At 34.0% G+C, this 18058-nt stretch overlaps 1 protein-coding gene across 1 annotated transcript in view; it reads left to right on the forward strand.

The window, feature by feature from the left end:
- The window catches only part of LOC132556380 (histone-lysine N-methyltransferase ASH1L-like), a 51548-nt gene that overhangs the window by 27474 nt on the left and 6016 nt on the right, over positions 1–18058 (forward strand). The window contains exons 6-21 of the mRNA XM_060220787.1: positions 3317–3365; positions 7983–8246; positions 8987–9185; positions 10251–10359; positions 10857–11021; positions 11470–11668; positions 12761–12815; positions 13045–13142; positions 13586–13770; positions 14077–14242; positions 14650–14744; positions 14935–15021; positions 15361–15596; positions 16211–16477; positions 16805–16877; positions 17434–17610. Coding sequence (XP_060076770.1) covers positions 3317–3365; positions 7983–8246; positions 8987–9185; positions 10251–10359; positions 10857–11021; positions 11470–11668; positions 12761–12815; positions 13045–13142; positions 13586–13770; positions 14077–14242; positions 14650–14744; positions 14935–15021; positions 15361–15596; positions 16211–16477; positions 16805–16877; positions 17434–17610 — 2424 coding nt within the window. The remainder of the gene's footprint in view (positions 1–3316; positions 3366–7982; positions 8247–8986; positions 9186–10250; positions 10360–10856; positions 11022–11469; positions 11669–12760; positions 12816–13044; positions 13143–13585; positions 13771–14076; positions 14243–14649; positions 14745–14934; positions 15022–15360; positions 15597–16210; positions 16478–16804; positions 16878–17433; positions 17611–18058) is intronic.

An 18058-nucleotide genomic window follows, 5' to 3' on the forward strand; every position in this document is an offset into this window, starting at 1 on the left:
TAATACAAGGTGATCTACTGTAATTAGAGTCTGTTACCTAGGAAACCGTAGTGGTTGTCATATGTCATATCTTTATGTAATGCCCATTACATTTGATGTAAAAGTGCCTCCGTCTTTTTTTCTGGTCTGGGAATCTCCTTCCTTTTATTATTATTTACAAATTTACTTCATGGGTATTTTTGGAAAACTTTGGAAGTCTATATGTATCCTATATTTCTACCGGATGTGTTCAGGACATTTAAAGTCAAATACAGTACTTGTTTGTTTGACTAACATTTTGGTGTAACAAGTATATAAATATCTTTATCTTTTTAATCCTTGATTCTTAGAGTATGTATTGATCTTTTTTGAGTGTAATACAGTTAAATGTAGTACCACGTGTGCGTGTGCAAACATCTTCACTTATCTACTTAATATGTTGACGATGTATTTCTTTACCAATCGCTTTTTGAGATTGTGTGTACCATATTGGCGTATTCAGCATATCTCTATTGTGTTCACTACATTATCTGTGTTTAAGCTACTTCACACTTGTATTACTCTGTAGTTACATTGTCAAGCATTAACCTACTAGATGGGTCTACAAAGCAACAGCTGCTTCTTATTTCTTGTTTGTATCAGCAGGTTTTTGTGGAATATCCAGTATTCTATTTAATGGAGGTTTCAGATTTTCCAAAAAATGTTGATTTATATTCAGGACTTGAACATTTTGTTGTTGTCATTTCCAAATGTTCATTGAAAATATTAATCATGTACAGAAAAATATGGATGCTAAATAGTAAATGTTTTGGTGTCAAGAATTAGCTACTTCAGGTTTTAATATACATGTAAGTAAATCAAAGAATGGAATTTCAAGAAAGATTCCAGCATCATTCCTTGATATGGTAAAAACTCTACCTAGAATGAAAATATTACAGAACCCATTGGTAGTATGTTATATTTTCAGTTTGAAAAATATGATTTGGTGAAGAAATGTATGATACCATGCAGTCACTTATTTTTGCGTGATATGTTGGCTGTGTTCTGGGGCATTAAGATGATGTAGCAGAAATTTGATCCGTGAAATAAGACACATGTAATATATTCTATAACATAATAAAACTGCAACTAAACACTTATCCTAACTGTCACTAGTGGACTCGTCTGTCTCCAATTATCCAAGTGTATTTTGACAATTACAGTCAAATGTTTTAGGTTATATGTTACACAGTACACAAAACTTGCTTAAAACATGAAATATCATCATTATGAATCATCATAGTGGTTTTTTTACTTTAAATGAGCAATTTGAAACTTTTATAACTGGAACAATATTCATAAAAATAAGTTTTATTTTTTAAAAATGTATTTCTCTCCTGTTAAATGAAAATCACAGAAATTGGTGGGAAAATAATTAGCTATACAATAATTATATCTTGTTTTGTTTAAGAGATTGCTTGATATCAAAAAAGATCATTTTTCACAAAAGTTGAAAAACAAAAACAAAAAAATAGGTCAGTTTCTCTGTTTAACTTCATATTTATTTTTATAACAAAATTCAAGTGGTATGTAATTTGGCAAGAAAAGTGTGTGATTCTGTTGTAATGAAATTAAGGCATTCCAATGATCAGATTAATTACCCTTGGGCTTGCTTCTCCAAGCATACAGTAGGTAATGTTTTTGACAGCTGCAGATTAAAACCAGCTTCCATCTCCATCTTGGTCACTATGCAAGGATGTATTTTGAAGATCATCATGGTCCCAGAGATAAGATGGATGTTACGGGTTATAAAACAACATTCCAAAAGTGCACCTAAGTTCCCTGTTCCATGCACATTTTCATATTGGTACACCAAGACAATAACTCTTATCTTCATGATGTGGAAAGTCCTTGGTGATGGCTCTAGATGCTTCTGTTTGGATATATGTGCAGTTGTTAAATGCTAAATACCAGTTTTTGTAAGGGTTGACTTGACATGAGAGTGGATAGAGAGGCTTAAAATTGACTTTAATACTTAAATCTTCAACCTCTCTTGGCATTAAACCTCATTTTATGAAACAAAGTTGGCACACAATCACCATTAAACTGGCTTTTTACTCTGTTATAGGGCTTCTAACCTCGCTTGTGCTGTCCTTTCTCAGAAATGCTTTGACACTTCCTTGATAAAATGCAGCTATGTACCTTACCAAACCATGGAGTAATCACACTCTAAAACTCTAGCTTGTAGCAGCATATATATGTGTACTTGCCTAAATATATACTTTTTTGTTTTTTTGTCTGTTTCTATGGGGTATGGGGGAGTTGGGAGAGAAGGCTTCTATTGTCATGTTTTCTTTCTTTATGACAATTGCATGTATTTGAAAGTGAAAAAAAGCTCATTTTGAGTACACTTGAAATAAATATATTTGTGAAACTTCCTACAATTACTGTCCTTGCCTCTATAACATATAACAAACAGTTGAATCATGACATGGCAATTTATATACTTTTTTTCGATCAGTGGTCCAGATACAGTCCTTCACTTACAACCAAGCAATATTGATCTGCCTGTAAGGAAAAGAAAAAAATCATTTAAATTTTTAATTCCTTTCTTAAAAACATTTATGGAAACATAGACGTGGAAGTAGCCTTTATCACTTCGCTTAATCATTTTGTAACAGCACTGTTCAGTTCACCATTTGTCTTTTTGCAAATTGGTCATCCAATCTATGTTTGAGATCTATCTCAAACATGGTCACCCGACAGACTTTATCCCACACTTGGTCACCCGACAGACTTTATCCCACACTTGGTCACCCAACAGACTTTATCCCACACTTGGTCACCCAACAGACTTTATCCCACACTTGGTCACCCAACAGACTTTATCCCACACTTGGTCACCCAACAGACTTTATCCCACACTTGGTCACCCAACAGACTTTATCCCACACTTGGTCACCCAACAGACTTTATCCCACACTTGGTCACCCAACAGACTTTATCCCACACTTGGTCACCCAACAAATTTTCTCCCACACTTGGTCACACAACAGACTTTATCCCACACTTTGTCACCAAACAGATTTTCTCTCTATTCAGTCCCACTCCAAGGACTTAGTTCATGTTTTTCCTTTCATTAAGTATGGAACACATGGCCACATTAGTCTGGTAAATGTTGATCTGTCATGTTTTTAGAGATGGATCACCAGATCAGAATCAAAGAAACAATTTATATATTTGCTGAACATCATCATTAGTCATCTTCTAGAAATGTTTTGCTTTGTTATTTTATAACACTTTATTTTAGTTTGAATGTAGGATGGTTAATAGCTGGCTCTCTTTTGTGTATTTTCAGCTTTCCAAAAAGGAAGAACCAGTGACGAAGTACAAGAAAATACGAAACAGTAAGTCTGCATTTTAATTCTGTATAGCACGTGATAATTGAAGTGTGATCATTTTGAATTTAATTGATGTGTCATATATGTTCAACTGGATATTGCAGCTGTACTGATGTATGGTCTAGATATAAAACTACACATTTCATGTTTTACAGCTACTTGTCCTTATAATATAAAAAAATTTCAAATTAGATGTTGTCAATTTTTGTGAAACTTGAGATGTTGTTTGTGTTAGTTTATTAAGTAAGCCCACCCATGAGAGCAAACAATCTTTCAGGTCTAATGATAGAATATCAAGTTTCAAAAGAAATATTTATGGATTCAAAATTAACTGGAATGTTACCAGAAAGATCAGCAAATTGTTGTAATACTTTGGTAATCTTCAGTGTATTTAGGGTGGTGTTATTGGTGATGTAGATTATTGTGTGTTACTAGTTGTACTGTTATACTTGTGTATTTAGGGTGTTGATACTAGGAAACAGCTTATCAGTACAATAACCCACCTTTTCACTTCGAAGACCCATCCATATTAAATACAGACACATACATTCCATTAAAATGTTACATGGAAGTTTATTGTGTGTTACTAGTTGTACTGTTATATTTGTGTATTTAGGGTGTTGATACTAGGAAACAGCTTATCAGTACAATAACCCACCTTTTCACTTCGAAGACCCATCCATATTAAATACAGACACATACATTCCATTAAAATGTTACATGGAAGTTTATTGAAACTAAATGCCTCCAAAGATTAATCTTGTATGGAGATAGTCCTCTTTAGAAAGCAAACAAGGTAATTATGTCTGATCGAGCTGTGTGTCCTTGAAAAGGGAAATGGTTGTTGGTACACTTACTCTAGACTCTCAGACCAGGAGCACACAGTGCTTCCTGTGTATATTACATAACACAGACCCTGAACTGCTCTGGAATGGCTGTCAGTAGCCATCTTTACTGACATTTACATAATTATGTTTATGTACAGAAGTTTTGTGTCTCTTCTATAAGCTTATCATATATCATGATAAAATGATGAAAGCCATATCAGTTTAAGACAAATTCTGGAAGATCTTATCATCTTAGACTTAAACCACTTTCACATTTCTTTGGCCACAATTATAGAAAGGTGTGATGATATCACTGTTGGGTCACATTCTTTAAAAAAGTGTATTGTTACTGAGCACAGTTCCTGCCTTGATAAATATGTGTTTAGAAATGGTTAACTGAGTGGAATACTGACCTGTTAAAATGAAGTTTACCAGGAATAATTAAGATGGATGATTGCATTTATTCTTAAGTATTTCAACTTTGTGTTTCTTATGCTGTGACATGCTGTTTAAGTGTATCTGTTGAAAAATTGAGTTGAGGAAAGGCAATAAGAGGCAGAGAAACAAAATCCAAGGTCACTTTTTGAATTAGAAATAAAACAGAGGTATGGAAACTTCAGATGTTCTCACTTAAAGGAGATTGACATTCTACTTATAATTAAAAAAAAAATGAAATATAAACTAAAGATGTATTGAGAAATTGTCTTCTAATGAATGTACTTAAAACCATTAGTGATTTTGTGATGTGATGTAAATATTTACTGTGAAGGAAACTGTCAAAAATGATTAAGTGATTATATGGTCGTATTTATAAAAAAAAAGATTGGGGAGGGACAAGGTGTACAATTTTCATTAGGAATCCTAATAATACTTTGATATTCCCTGCAGGTATTGAACACTGACTTGTATTGTCGTTGTTGTAACAGAATGGTATTGGTTTCATTTTGCAATAGTCGAGAGAAAAAAGTACATTTCTAAATGTCTTAGGTCTCTTTTATGTACTAGTTAGGATAGAAATGACCTGAGGTTTTATCAGATCTAGACACACAACCACAGTCAGCCCAGGAGTGTTTGGCCATAGGGACACAGGCAGAGTAAAAGTACACCCTGTATTGTAATCTAGTGCAACCACAGTACATGTGGTACTCATTACTAGTGCCTAAAATATTACTGCTGCAGCAGAGATGGGAGGGGGAGCTAGTTGTCTTACTCTCAATAAATGGGTATTGGGTAAATTTATTAAATTGTACACTATTAGGGTTTCAATTCCAAGGTATAATGCTACTTTTAATGTTGATTACTGATAAATGAAATTTTATGATGATGATATATACAAATTCTTTTCATTTATAAGAAGTGAACAGGATAATTATAGATAATGGCTTTGGCTATGCTTGTCTAATTTCATACTTTAAATCGATTACATACAATAAAGACACAGAAGTAAAGGAGTCATCAAGTGTATTTTTTACTCTGTTAGGGAAACTTATTGTAAGTCACTCTGTACACTTGTGTGTCACAATGCACACTTGTGTTAATTCTTCTGGTCACTATTAAAGGATAAAGAGTATAGAATGATCATGTCTTGGCATACCAGAAAATTTTATTTTAGATTGACGCTAATGAGGAAATATCATTTAACAAAGTAGAAAGACCCATCACTTTTATGAAAAATATCTGTGATATTCTTTAATCAGGTCAGATACAGCTATTAATAAGACTGGCGTCAACAGCCTTTGTGATGAATCAGATATTTAGTAAAAATTAAAAAGATCAAATTAAACATACTTCCTAATATCTGAGATGTGTGACATTGAGTATGCATGATGCGGCCATATATGAACTGTAAAGTTTTAATGTGTTTCGAAGTAGGTGTTAAAATAGGGCGATGTGGTCATTGCTACCATGATGGTTAGGGAAATGACTCATTATGTTGCATGTGAGTCATGTACAATGTATAGGCTTAAAAAAAATCAGGGATAAAAAAAAATCTTTATCATCTGTTATAGAAAATGGAGTATCACTCTTCAGGACATTGAATATTTTACACTGTATGTATAACAGTTTTATTACTGTGTCTAGCAAAGGAAGCATAAAAGTAAGACGGGAACAGTGTCTTGTATGTCACACATGTTCAATAGAGCAGACTAATTTTATCTACAGAGAAGTGGGAACATTATGTTTGGTACTTCATACTGATATTTCTATCCCCTGATAATATTACATGTTAACTTGTTACATTAGGACACTTACATATTGTATATTGCTGGTTTTAATTTTCAATCAACAATTTTCAGTTTCTAAAATGAATGTGTTATGATGTAATTGTAACGATACAGTCAGATTTTAAATATATTTATATTGAGTGTTTATAATGCAGAGCTAACAGTAGCATGTGATCTGTGAAGTATGTGATGGATTTCGTAATGAGTGTTAGACAGTTATGAATGTCATTATGACTTACAAGAGCAATCATGTCAGTTGGGTGTTTTTTATCCAGAAATATGTGTCATCCAGTTAGCAATTAACCTTATCTCTGAGCATGAGGAACACATAAACTGATAGAGTTAACATGTGTGGTCTCAGAATCAAAAATAGAAATGGTCCCTGCTGATCCCAAGTACTTGGCAAAGATGCAGAAACGTCACAATTACTGATAAAATCCATTTTATTGTAAACATGCAGTTTTAAAGTGCTTAAATGTATTTGGCAATGGGTAAAAAGACATTTTGTTTTTAACATGCATGTGTAATAGAATTTCACTCAAATGCCCATCTTATCATTTGTCATAGTCAAGTCCTGTTTTCCTTTCTGTAGCCAAGGCTCTAAGTAATGTTAAATTTTCACTGGAGATTTAATACCAATAAAACATGGCTTTAATCAAGTTCACAAAATTTCAAAATTGCTTCATTATAACCAGTATGTCATGTATGTTAGTATTTCTATTGACAAACTTGCCTCTGTATTTTCATAGATACAAGTGATAAACATTATTGTTAACTTATTTGTTGAGAAGTAAAAACAGAAATTAAGTGTTTGCTCATAGTATCTGATGTCCTAATTTACCAAGGAAAAACCACTTGAAATATTGTGTAGGAAATTTTATCATACTTGCAGATCATTTAAAATACCATTATACAAGTGGCATTTTGTAGCTAAGGTGTGTCTGCACTGTCTGTGTTACACAATTAATGCAGTGAGAATGAGGAGAGTTGGCATCAGCCCAGTCCATCTTGGCTCTGACTCCATACACTTCTCCCATCCTCCTGGTATTTGACCTAATGGGAAAGAGTACATGTGGAAATGTTGTAATACATTCATATAAAAAAGACCTGACTAATTGAATTGGCATATTTATATAATTCTCTACCTATGATTGATAACTTAAACACTAATTTAGGGTAAGCAGATTATTTGCTACATTGTTATTTCCAAGGATGATAGATCATGCCAAATTTAAGTTATATCTTTGATATTACACAAGCTTCTTCAACCATTTGTTAAAGATACCTTTCCTTCACTCGAATTTCTGTACACAGTATCATGAAAGAGCGTTTGTTTTACAATAAAGAAAATTAATTAAAAAAGTATTGGAGATCACTTTAAAAGAAAAATGGAACTTGAGATATTTATAAAGGCAGGACTGAAATTCATTGAAGTATCAGAAATTATTAGTAGAGTTAAGCAATAAAAATACTCTTATCTTGACTGATGTCAGTGTCTTCACATATCATTTGCACAAGAAATCTAGCTTGACAACCAACTTAGGTTCACTCCATGCATTGTAAATTTTCAGACGTACATGACGATATTAAGCCAGTGTGCCCATATGAAACCCATGCATGTAACTGCAAGCAACCAAATGATGAAGATGTCGTTGGATGTGGGGATGACTGCCTCAACAGACTAATCTACACCGAGTGCAATCCCCTGACCTGTCCATGTGGGGAACGATGCTCCAATCAGAAGATCCAGAAACATGAATGGGTGCCTAGTCTCAAGAAGTTCACAACTGATGATAGAGGATGTGGAGTGAAGACCCTCCAATCTATACATACAGGTAGACTGTCCCACACTGCCAGTTTTTCTTGAAATATTAGCATGCCGTTTCAATGAAAGCTATTACGAGTTTTGAATATACTGCCATCTTTATTGAAAATCAATCACCTGTTTGAAAGCCTTAACAATTAAACAGCCATATTAAGTTTCAGGGCATGTTGATTTCTACAACAAGCAAACAGAGAGCATAGACAAAAATATTTTGTGTCTTTAGAACATGTAATAGAGGTTACATTACAAAAGAGTTTGTTTTAAGAAAAACTTTCATATGAAAGCCTTGTGTGGTAAATGATTTATAGATTGCACAGAGAGAAAAAGGTAATTGAAGGTATTAGACAAGTGGCTTTTGTACACTAATAATGGGATGGATATGATAATGTAATATGAACTACTGCGATATACACAAGATAATGTAAAATCTCATATTTTCACTGGGCTCAATTTTTATGCTTTATTCCAAGATTTCATTTTATAACTCAATAAATCAGCTTAAACTAATTTTAACAGTATGTGGACATGAATACATGGATAAGGAATTTAACAAAAATAAATCACCCATGAAAATTAATGATTTTGCAGTATAGTGTAATGAGATCACATGCTAACAATGATCACTGGCCCTAAATTGGAGATTAGCTTTGTCAGTTGCTGTCAAATTTAACTGAGAATTTGCATAATTAATGGTTCAATGTTAGGCTAAATATATTTATGCAGTTCATAACTGTGATTTCTGTTCTTCAGGTCAGTTTATCCTGGAGTACCTTGGAGAAGTTGTTAGTGAGCAGGAGTTTCGACGCCGTATGACCGAGAACTACTCCCAGGAACGTCACCACTACTGTCTCAACCTCGATAGTGGGGCACTGATAGATGGTTACAGGATGGGCAACATAGGACGGTTTGTCAACCACTCCTGTGAACCTAACTGCGAGATGCAAAAGTGGTAAGTAAAATCATATTAATCCTTGCATTCACAGCTATCACAGTTTGGTTCACCAAATCTGACAAATTCGCAGCCATTTAGTTGATTTCAGGTTTTCGTTGATCCCAGTTTTTGAACTTGGTTTTCAACTCCTTAAACAAGGGAGTACTTTATAATCTCTGCCTGTCAAATGCTATCACAAACACCCTGAGGGATGCCATTGTGAAAGGTCAATATCATTAAGGTGCCCTTTAATACTTCCTTCACTCCATCAGTAGTTTGTATGAAAATGTTTTTACTCTGTGTAAGTTCATTGAAAATATCATCTCAGGAAAGTAAATCTCTCCATAGCTTAACCACTGAAGTATTTGATAATAATAAGGATAGCAAAGACTAATTATCTTTTCCTGTAAATCATCAATATGATCACAATTTGACAGCACCAAGTCTTCCGGGAACTAGTGGTTTCACGTCACAATATGCTACCAGCTTGATGAATGGATAATTAAAGTTTACAAAGTCTAAGCAACACATGATGTGGTATTGTGTCGATTTTTTTTAAGTCATTTTATTTTGAGAAACAAAAAAGTGTGTGGTTCAGTGTGTCTTAATGATGGACCATCATGATAAAAAGGCCTAATTTGTATAGAAACTGTTGATTCATGTTACTCACAGCAAAATAATTTCATGACATTGTTGATTTAAGGACAGTACAGAACATTGTATTGGCATTTCACATTCATTTATTCTTACAGCTAACAGAGATAACTAGGTTATGATAATGCAAGTGTTGATCTTTCTGTAATTAAAGGGACATAATCTTGTTACATGCACTTCTTGTTATGGATAAAAGTGTTTAAAAACCATCAAAACGGAAAGAAGTGAAATCATGATGGAATTTAAGAGAGAACTAGTTATCTTGGAACATGCATTATATCTTTCATAATGTGGTGTATTTGTTTATAATAGTTCCATTTAAACTACATTTGAAATTTTAAATAAGAGAGTTTTTCCTAATGAAATGTGATTAATACAAGCTTTTAATTGAGTTATTGTATGTATGATTTTAATTAAAAATTGTTACAGGAATGTAAATGGGTACTACCGGATGGCTCTGTTTGCATTAAAAGATATACCAGAAGGAACAGAACTCAGCTATGACTACAACTTTCACTCCTTCAACATGGACAGCCAGGTCATTATTTAAAAAATCTATCAAAACTTTGTTTAATTTAGAGTATCATTTGGATGATGATAATAGAACTTGAGTGTAACATGTTATTCAGAATCCTTTCTTCTAGGGTGTTTTTTGGACGGTATTTCAGTTCATACTGTATATACAGAAATCCATGTCCGCAGTCAACCAGATTTCATGGTATATTGAATAATTCATTAAGATAAAAATGATGAGATTAGTAAAAGTGGCAGATTGATATTCAATGTGTTATAATAACCAAATTGTTAAGAATTATTGATTTTTTTTTCTTTCTGGAAATGGTGGACCCTGAAACAAAAATGTTTACCGGTAGTACATGAAAAGACTATTGTGTACAGAAATAGGATTATCAATGTCTGTTTTTATGATTATGGTTTTGCTAAAAATTTCTTTTCTCACTAAATGTGAATGATTTTCCAAACCATTCGCTTCCTGATCAGAAATGTATGTAATGAATTATGTTTGTCTATATACAGCAAATCTGTAAGTGTGGAAGTGAGAAGTGCCGTGGAGTCATAGGAGGCAAGACTCAGAGACTCAACGGCCAGAGTAAGGAAAAGACTACCCCACAGAGGCCTGTTGGCCGACCTCCAAAGGACAAACGCAAGTCTAAAAATAGACTCAAGAAATTTAGAGAAAAGGTAATCCAGTACTAAAGGGAAACATTTAAAAAAAATACAATAGAAGCAGTCCTTTTAAAAGTAAAATATGGTATAGTAATCATTGCAAGGTCTCTCATCTTGTCATCAGTGTTCTTAAAAAACATTTTCTGGTGATGGGTACTTTGAGACATTGTCGCTTCATTTGTGCTGCAGCTAATAGATACTGCATTCAGGTAAACAGTGGTTTTTTGCACGCCTATAAAACTTTTGTCCAGTTTTTTATTCAATAACTACATACAATACCTACATTTCAACTTTGATACTTTAACCTGCTTTTTATTGTTTATGTGATTGGAAAACAGGAAATAGTTTCACAATAATTATAGTAAAGTGTTTGAAATACGAAATACTTCAGAATTTTTACTGTTATGTTAGTACTTTGTAGTGGTGTGGAATAGATTCTTACTTAAAACTTTATTTATTTCAGCAACGACTAGCACAGGAGCAGAGTAATACCATATTCCCAACCATTAAGCCCATGTCCCACACAGAACGATGTAAGGCTCGGAAGCACAGTATTTTCCTGGTGCGGAATATTGACAGGGTCCGACAGCTCCGCAGTAGGGTTTCAACCTCCCTGAACAAAGATGGAGAATTTACAAAGTCGGTTGGGTTCAGCAAAACAGGTAGGCAAGCATTCATGTTTTAAGAGGTCATTTATGCAAGAATAAAAGACACCTCTTAAGAGAACAGATTGTTATCAGGCAATTGTTAACTTGATCAAATCAGCTATATCATTTTATACACATATCTCTGTACGGTTTACTTTTATCTCCCTTCACTAATTACACCTGAACTTCATTTCTGTACGGTTTACTTTTATCTCCCTTCACTAATTACACCTGAACTTCATCTCTGTACAGTTTACTTTTATCTCCCTTCACTAATTACACCTGAACTTCATCTCTGTACAGTTTACTTTTATCTCCCTTCACTAATTACACCTGAACTTCATCTTTGTACAGTTGACTATTATCTCCCTTCACTAATTACACCTGAACTTCATCTCTGTACAGTTTACTTTTATCTCCCTTCACTAATTACACCTGAACTTCATCTCTGTACGGTTTACTTTTATCTCCCTTCACTAATTCCACCTGAATTTCATCTCTGTACAGTTTACTTTTATCTCCCTTCACTAATTACACCTGAACTTCATCTCTGTACAGTTTACTTTTATCTCCCTTTACTAATTATACCTGAACTTCATCTCTGTACAGTTTACTTTTATCTCCCCTCACTAATTACACCTGAACTTCATCTCTGTACGGTTTACTTTTATCTCCCTTCACTAATTCCACCTGAATTTCATCTCTGTACAGTTTACTTTTATCTCCCTTCACTAATTACACCTGAACTTCATCTCTGTACAGTTTACTTTTATCTCCCTTCACTAATTCCACCTGAACTTCATCTCTGTATAGTTTACTTTTATCTCCCTTCACTAATTACACCTGAACTTCATCTCTGTATAGTTTACTTTTATCTAATTACACCTGAACTTCACTGTACAGTTTAATTAACACCTGAACTTCATCTCTGTACGGTTTACTTTTATCTCCCTTTACTAATTATACCTGAACTTCCAGATCTTGTTTTTCTCCCTTCCTGATGTAGTATCATGATGATCTTATACACAGGAATGTAATTTCAACACTGTTGACTAATTAGATCTTTTATAGGTTTTAGATGTTTGATGATTATTTTTTATTTTACAGATGTGTTTATCACACAACTGACTGCACTGAAAACATCAAGATCTGTCAGAACAAGGTGAGATATGAAAATAATAAAAAAAAACATATTATGTAAACATGAATAACAAAATTGAGAAAACAAGACATTGGCTTTATTATCAACTCATCGAGACAGCTAGGTATATTTTACATCTCATTGAAAATACATAAAGACAGATGCATGTCTCTGATCATTATTCATGAAATTAAGAGTTCTTCTCAAAATTGGTTATCATTTAACTTATTTTATCAACTTATCATTGCAGGCGTCTTGCCCTGGCAGAGGAGAATAGTGAACTCACTCAAACAGCTAGACTTGCTCAGGTGTTCAATAATATCAGAAAAGCTGTTGTCGGTTACCGAGGTAAGATTGCAGTAGTTATCCTACACTAATCCCAGAGGGCTAAGATATAACCCCTGATGATATTAAGGGATAAAAATTCTGATAAAAAAGCAAATGCTGAATTTTTAGCCAAGTAAGAAAATAAAATCATACATTTGTTTACATTTTAATATGAAAATAAAAAAGTGTTTTTTTTCATGCAACACACAAGGATAGATACTTTCTTTTTGTTATGTACTCTTCTGTCATTATTATCATATTAGAAAGACTAAAAATTGTTTGCAGTCAGCGAAGTATTAAATGGTAAACTTTAAATTAAAGTATATACACATTCTGCTAGAATATTTCTTTAAGACCATTTGGATAATGTAAATAGGAAATATTAGATAGGCAAATATTACTCCTAGAGTAAAATAAGTATGTTCTTGCGTAAGATAATTTATTTATTCTTAACGTCATCACAGATGAAGATGCAAAGGAACTGTCTGCTCAACTCAGTCTACCATCCAAGAAGAAACATCCAGAATACTACAATGTCATTGAGAGTCCAATAGACTTCCATATGATCGAACGAAATATCTGTAGTGGACAGTACAACTCACTGGAAGCCTTTGATAAAGACATGAACAGGCTCTTCAGAAATGCTGAGGTAAACAAAGTGGAATCATTCCTACAAGGAAATCAGGATTACATATTGAGCTAAATGGAAACTAAACATACAGATGTGTTTGAAACAACCACTTCTTGGCAAATTTAAATCATGCTGTCTAATACATATTGCTATTTCATTTTGAAGAGCATGTAAGTTAATGTCTCTACTATCCATTGTGGTTGGAATTGAAATGTTACATGATTAGTAAAAAGTGGAAAAATATAGAAACATATAAGTGAAATAATCTTATCTGTTGACCATCGTTTCTGCTATGTGTAATTTGTATCCATTTCCTGTTCTCAGAGGTACTGTGGACGATCCTCATGGATGGGTCTTCTGGTGCTGAAGTTGAGGAAGGTGTATTTAACAGCTAAGGCAGAGGCCGTACCCCTACTGGAGGATGTGTTAGGAGAAGGCAATGTGCAGGCAATCACAGAGACCGAGACTACAGAAGGCACAGATAACATGGGTATGTGTTACTTTTAATGTCTCTCCAGTATTTCAATGAGAGAAAAGATTAATTGGTTGTGTTGTTCAATCTGTGATTCAATTCCCCTGTTCAAAGTCAGCTAATGATGCTCTAGCATGGCATCTGGCAACTGTCTTTTCCATTCCTTAATTGGCCACCAGATGTCTACAGTAGAACTTCTGAAAGTGGGAAAATAATACTAGCTAATAGCTCCTGTAATTAAGTCTTTGATTTTATTACTGAAAGTGGGAAAACAACACTAGCTATTAGCTTCCTGTAATTAAGCCTTATATTTACTTAGCCATACTACTACTAGAGAATTGAAAGGCCTTTTGTCAATTTTGCCTTGTTAAATATCCATGTAATGCTTTTTGGAATAATAAGAGCAATTTTTCTTGCATTTGTAGATTCCATGGAGGAAGAGGAAGAAGAAGAGGTAATCCGATGTATCTGTGGAATTTACAGAGACGAAGGGCTCATGATACAGTGTGAAAAATGTTTTGTAAGTAGAAAAATGTTTTTAAGGCAAAATGAAATGGTAGGTATAGTTTGATAATTTTTTTTTTTGAATCTGTTGCAGCTACTAGCATTTTAACAATCTGATTTCTTAGCTGTTAGGTGCTATTCCATAAAAAAATGTGCAGTGATCTGTGGGATAATGTGGAATTATAACTTTTTTTGGTGCATTCTAGATCTGGCAACACTGTGACTGTATGAAGGTAGCAGGAGATGTAGAGAATTACCTGTGTGAACTTTGTAACTGCAGGCCTGTGGAAAGAGTGAGTACTCTTTTGGTCAATTGTTTGACTTCAAACATTCAAATCCTTTTGTGTGAAATTTTTTTAAATTCAACATATTTGAAAATTCATGTTGACTAAATACTGTACAAAATCATTTATATTCACATTACAGAAATTTATAGTGATATATGTTAGGAGTTGATAATTCAGTTTATAATTTCATTGGAGTTAGAGTTACATGTAATTGAAAACTCACTTTCAAAGGGTTCAAAGGGGGAAGTCTTCCATACACATGTCAACCAAGGTTTTTACCCAGCTTTTTGTAGATTTGTCTTTCACTGAGACCTGTATAAACAACATGGTTCTCTAATGTCACAGGAAATCCTAGCAGATCCCCAGCCAGATGATGCCACGCCAGGCTGGGTATATTACATGACATTGATGAGAGATGAACTCCAGATCCGTGTGGGTGATTGTGTCTATGTGATACGGGACATGCCAGAGAAAGTCGGAGTAGAAATTGACTCTGTGAAAACCTCCCAGAAAGTTGTGTCTGAAATCGGAAAGGACAAGTTAGATATATTCCGTATTGAAAGGTTGTGGAAAGATGAAAAGTAAGACAGCTTGAAGTATTCATTATGACAAATGTTAACAGCTTAAATGATAGTTCATGTCCAAATGACATTCTTATATTACATTTGTCTTCAAGTTCTTAATACTAATTGTCAATTTGAAAATTTACGAAAAAATCTCAGAAGTACATTGGGTGTTTTTGTTGGCCAAATACAACTGATCTGAATAAACTGTAAAACTGAACAGGAATTTATGTTGGCCTTTTCTAGAGTGTATGATCAGGCCTCTTGTATGTCATTCATTGATGTAACTAGCAGTGAACTTGACAGTGTATGAAACAGGGAAACAAATAGATAGATAAATTTAGGAAGCTAGTGTTTTCTTAGGGAGTAATTGCACTTTTGTACCAAATGTAGGTCACTGTGTCAATATTTTTTGTTCACTGACATGGTTAAATATTTAGGTTAGCATGTTTTGTTGGGGTAAGATTTGAGTTAAGCAGCAAATCTAACAATATGAAGGGGTACAAGCGTGATAGAGGTAGGAATCAGCATATATTTTACAACATACACCTGATCATTTGTTGGCATCTTTGATCTTTGTACTTCTGCAGTCTCGACACTTTTCTCATATGTATATTTGTCATATTTTACAGAGGTGACAGATTTGCTTTTGGCCACCATTACTACCATCCGTACGAGACATTCCATGAACCATCTCGGAAGTTCTTTTCAAATGAGGTCTTCCGTGTACCCATCTATGAGATTGTTGCTTTTGGCAGCATAGTAGGTGGATGCTGTGTGGTAGACCTTAACACTTTCTGTAAAGGTCGACCCAAGGGTGTCCGCGACCAGGACATCTATATCTGTGAATACAGGTTGGACAAGACTGCTCATCTCTTCTATAAGATATCCAAGCACCCGTAAGTTGTAAAGATGTAGATGGAAATAGTAAGCACTTCTCCAGGAATTCTGTATGGATGGTTAATGTTATATTCTCATAGTAAACTTAAATGATGTTTTCAAGGCATTTTCACCCTGACTGGAGTATTAAAAAAATTCTCCAAAAGTACTGCATTTTGGACACTTTCGTGGATAAAGAGAGCACAATAAATGGACTGGTATGTGCAGTTTGTAGACTCATGATTTAATTGATTAAGAGTACCCTGGAAGTGAACAAAAATCAGATCTCCTGAAAAATTAATGATCCTTATTGTAACTTTTAGACAATGTTGTTGTTTATGTTTCAGTTATCCTATTAACACCAAGTCTTACTGCTTTGATAAGTATGAGAAGCGACTGATGCCAAAGAGGAATTATTCTGTAAGTTTTTATTAAGGATTAACGTTTTAATAGAGCTTACATAGAAGCATGTTAATGAATGACACAGTAAGCAGACTGCTAAATGCCATTATTTCAAAAATCATTATATTTTATTATATTTTTTTAAGATATTAATATGGGGGTATTTATTTGTCTTCCTTCTATGGATGAGGTCCCACATTAATTTATATAGAATTAATAATAAGCAGTAGTGGCAACCGGTAGAAAAGGCTCCACAATTCGGCGGGTTTGGGGTTGAAAATGGACAATTCGTCTTTGAAATTTCCTATTGACTTCTTTTGCACAGTCCTTAAACAAATGTGAGTTTAACATAATAACAGATATGTTTCATTCTATTGAAATGGTTTTGTTTTAATTTGGTTTGTTTTCTAAATTTTTTGACTTCAATCATTTTTGAGATGAGAATGGTGAGCCATATGCAGGTAGCTTGCGGCTGGATATTTTGTTCTAAGCTAGGAATTCAACTTGCACTTCATCACTTAATAGCACAGAAATTCATGAAAAGCTGCAACTATAACAACCTCTCTTTTCACAGCCACATGAGGTTCCACAGGCCTACAAAAGACGTGGCCCTGGAGACAGCAATGTCAATGGCTCCAGCTCGGAGGCTCCAAAGAAAAGACGAGCTCGACGTCCCTGCCTGCAATCCAAAGATGACGATGAGGAAAAGTTACTGATCCGAATTCAGGCACAAAAGGTAGAGATCAAAGATGTATGTAATGCTTTTTTAATTTTCACTAACACTGGATTATAGACTAACAATATCTGGACAAGTTGTGATCCGTCTGGACTCGTTTGCATGGGTACCTGAAGGTATACTGCATACACAGACACTGTCAATCACTCAAATGGACTAGTTATACTGAAGGAAAGTGAAATTGACCTTACATTGGTAAATCTACACATTGGCTAAACATGCTATCAGAAACGTCAAAATGACATGAAAAAAGGATGTGTAAACATATTCCACTGCAAGAATTGCATCAAATCCAGAAAATTCACTTTGGATTCTTTTTTTCTCAAATTAACAAACCCTTTTAAAAGAAGGTTACTTGGTTTATCACAATAAACAAACCATACAAAACAAGTCATTGGAATGATTGTCAGTAACAACACTGTCGCAGAACACAAATTATATTGGTTAACTTTAAAACACTTTT

This window comes from Ylistrum balloti, unplaced genomic scaffold (assembly GCF_031769215.1).
Source record: "Ylistrum balloti isolate Yb309-2 unplaced genomic scaffold, AGI_CSIRO_Ybal_v1 Utg370566, whole genome shotgun sequence".
NCBI classification, from domain to species: domain Eukaryota; kingdom Metazoa; phylum Mollusca; class Bivalvia; order Pectinida; family Pectinidae; genus Ylistrum; species Ylistrum balloti.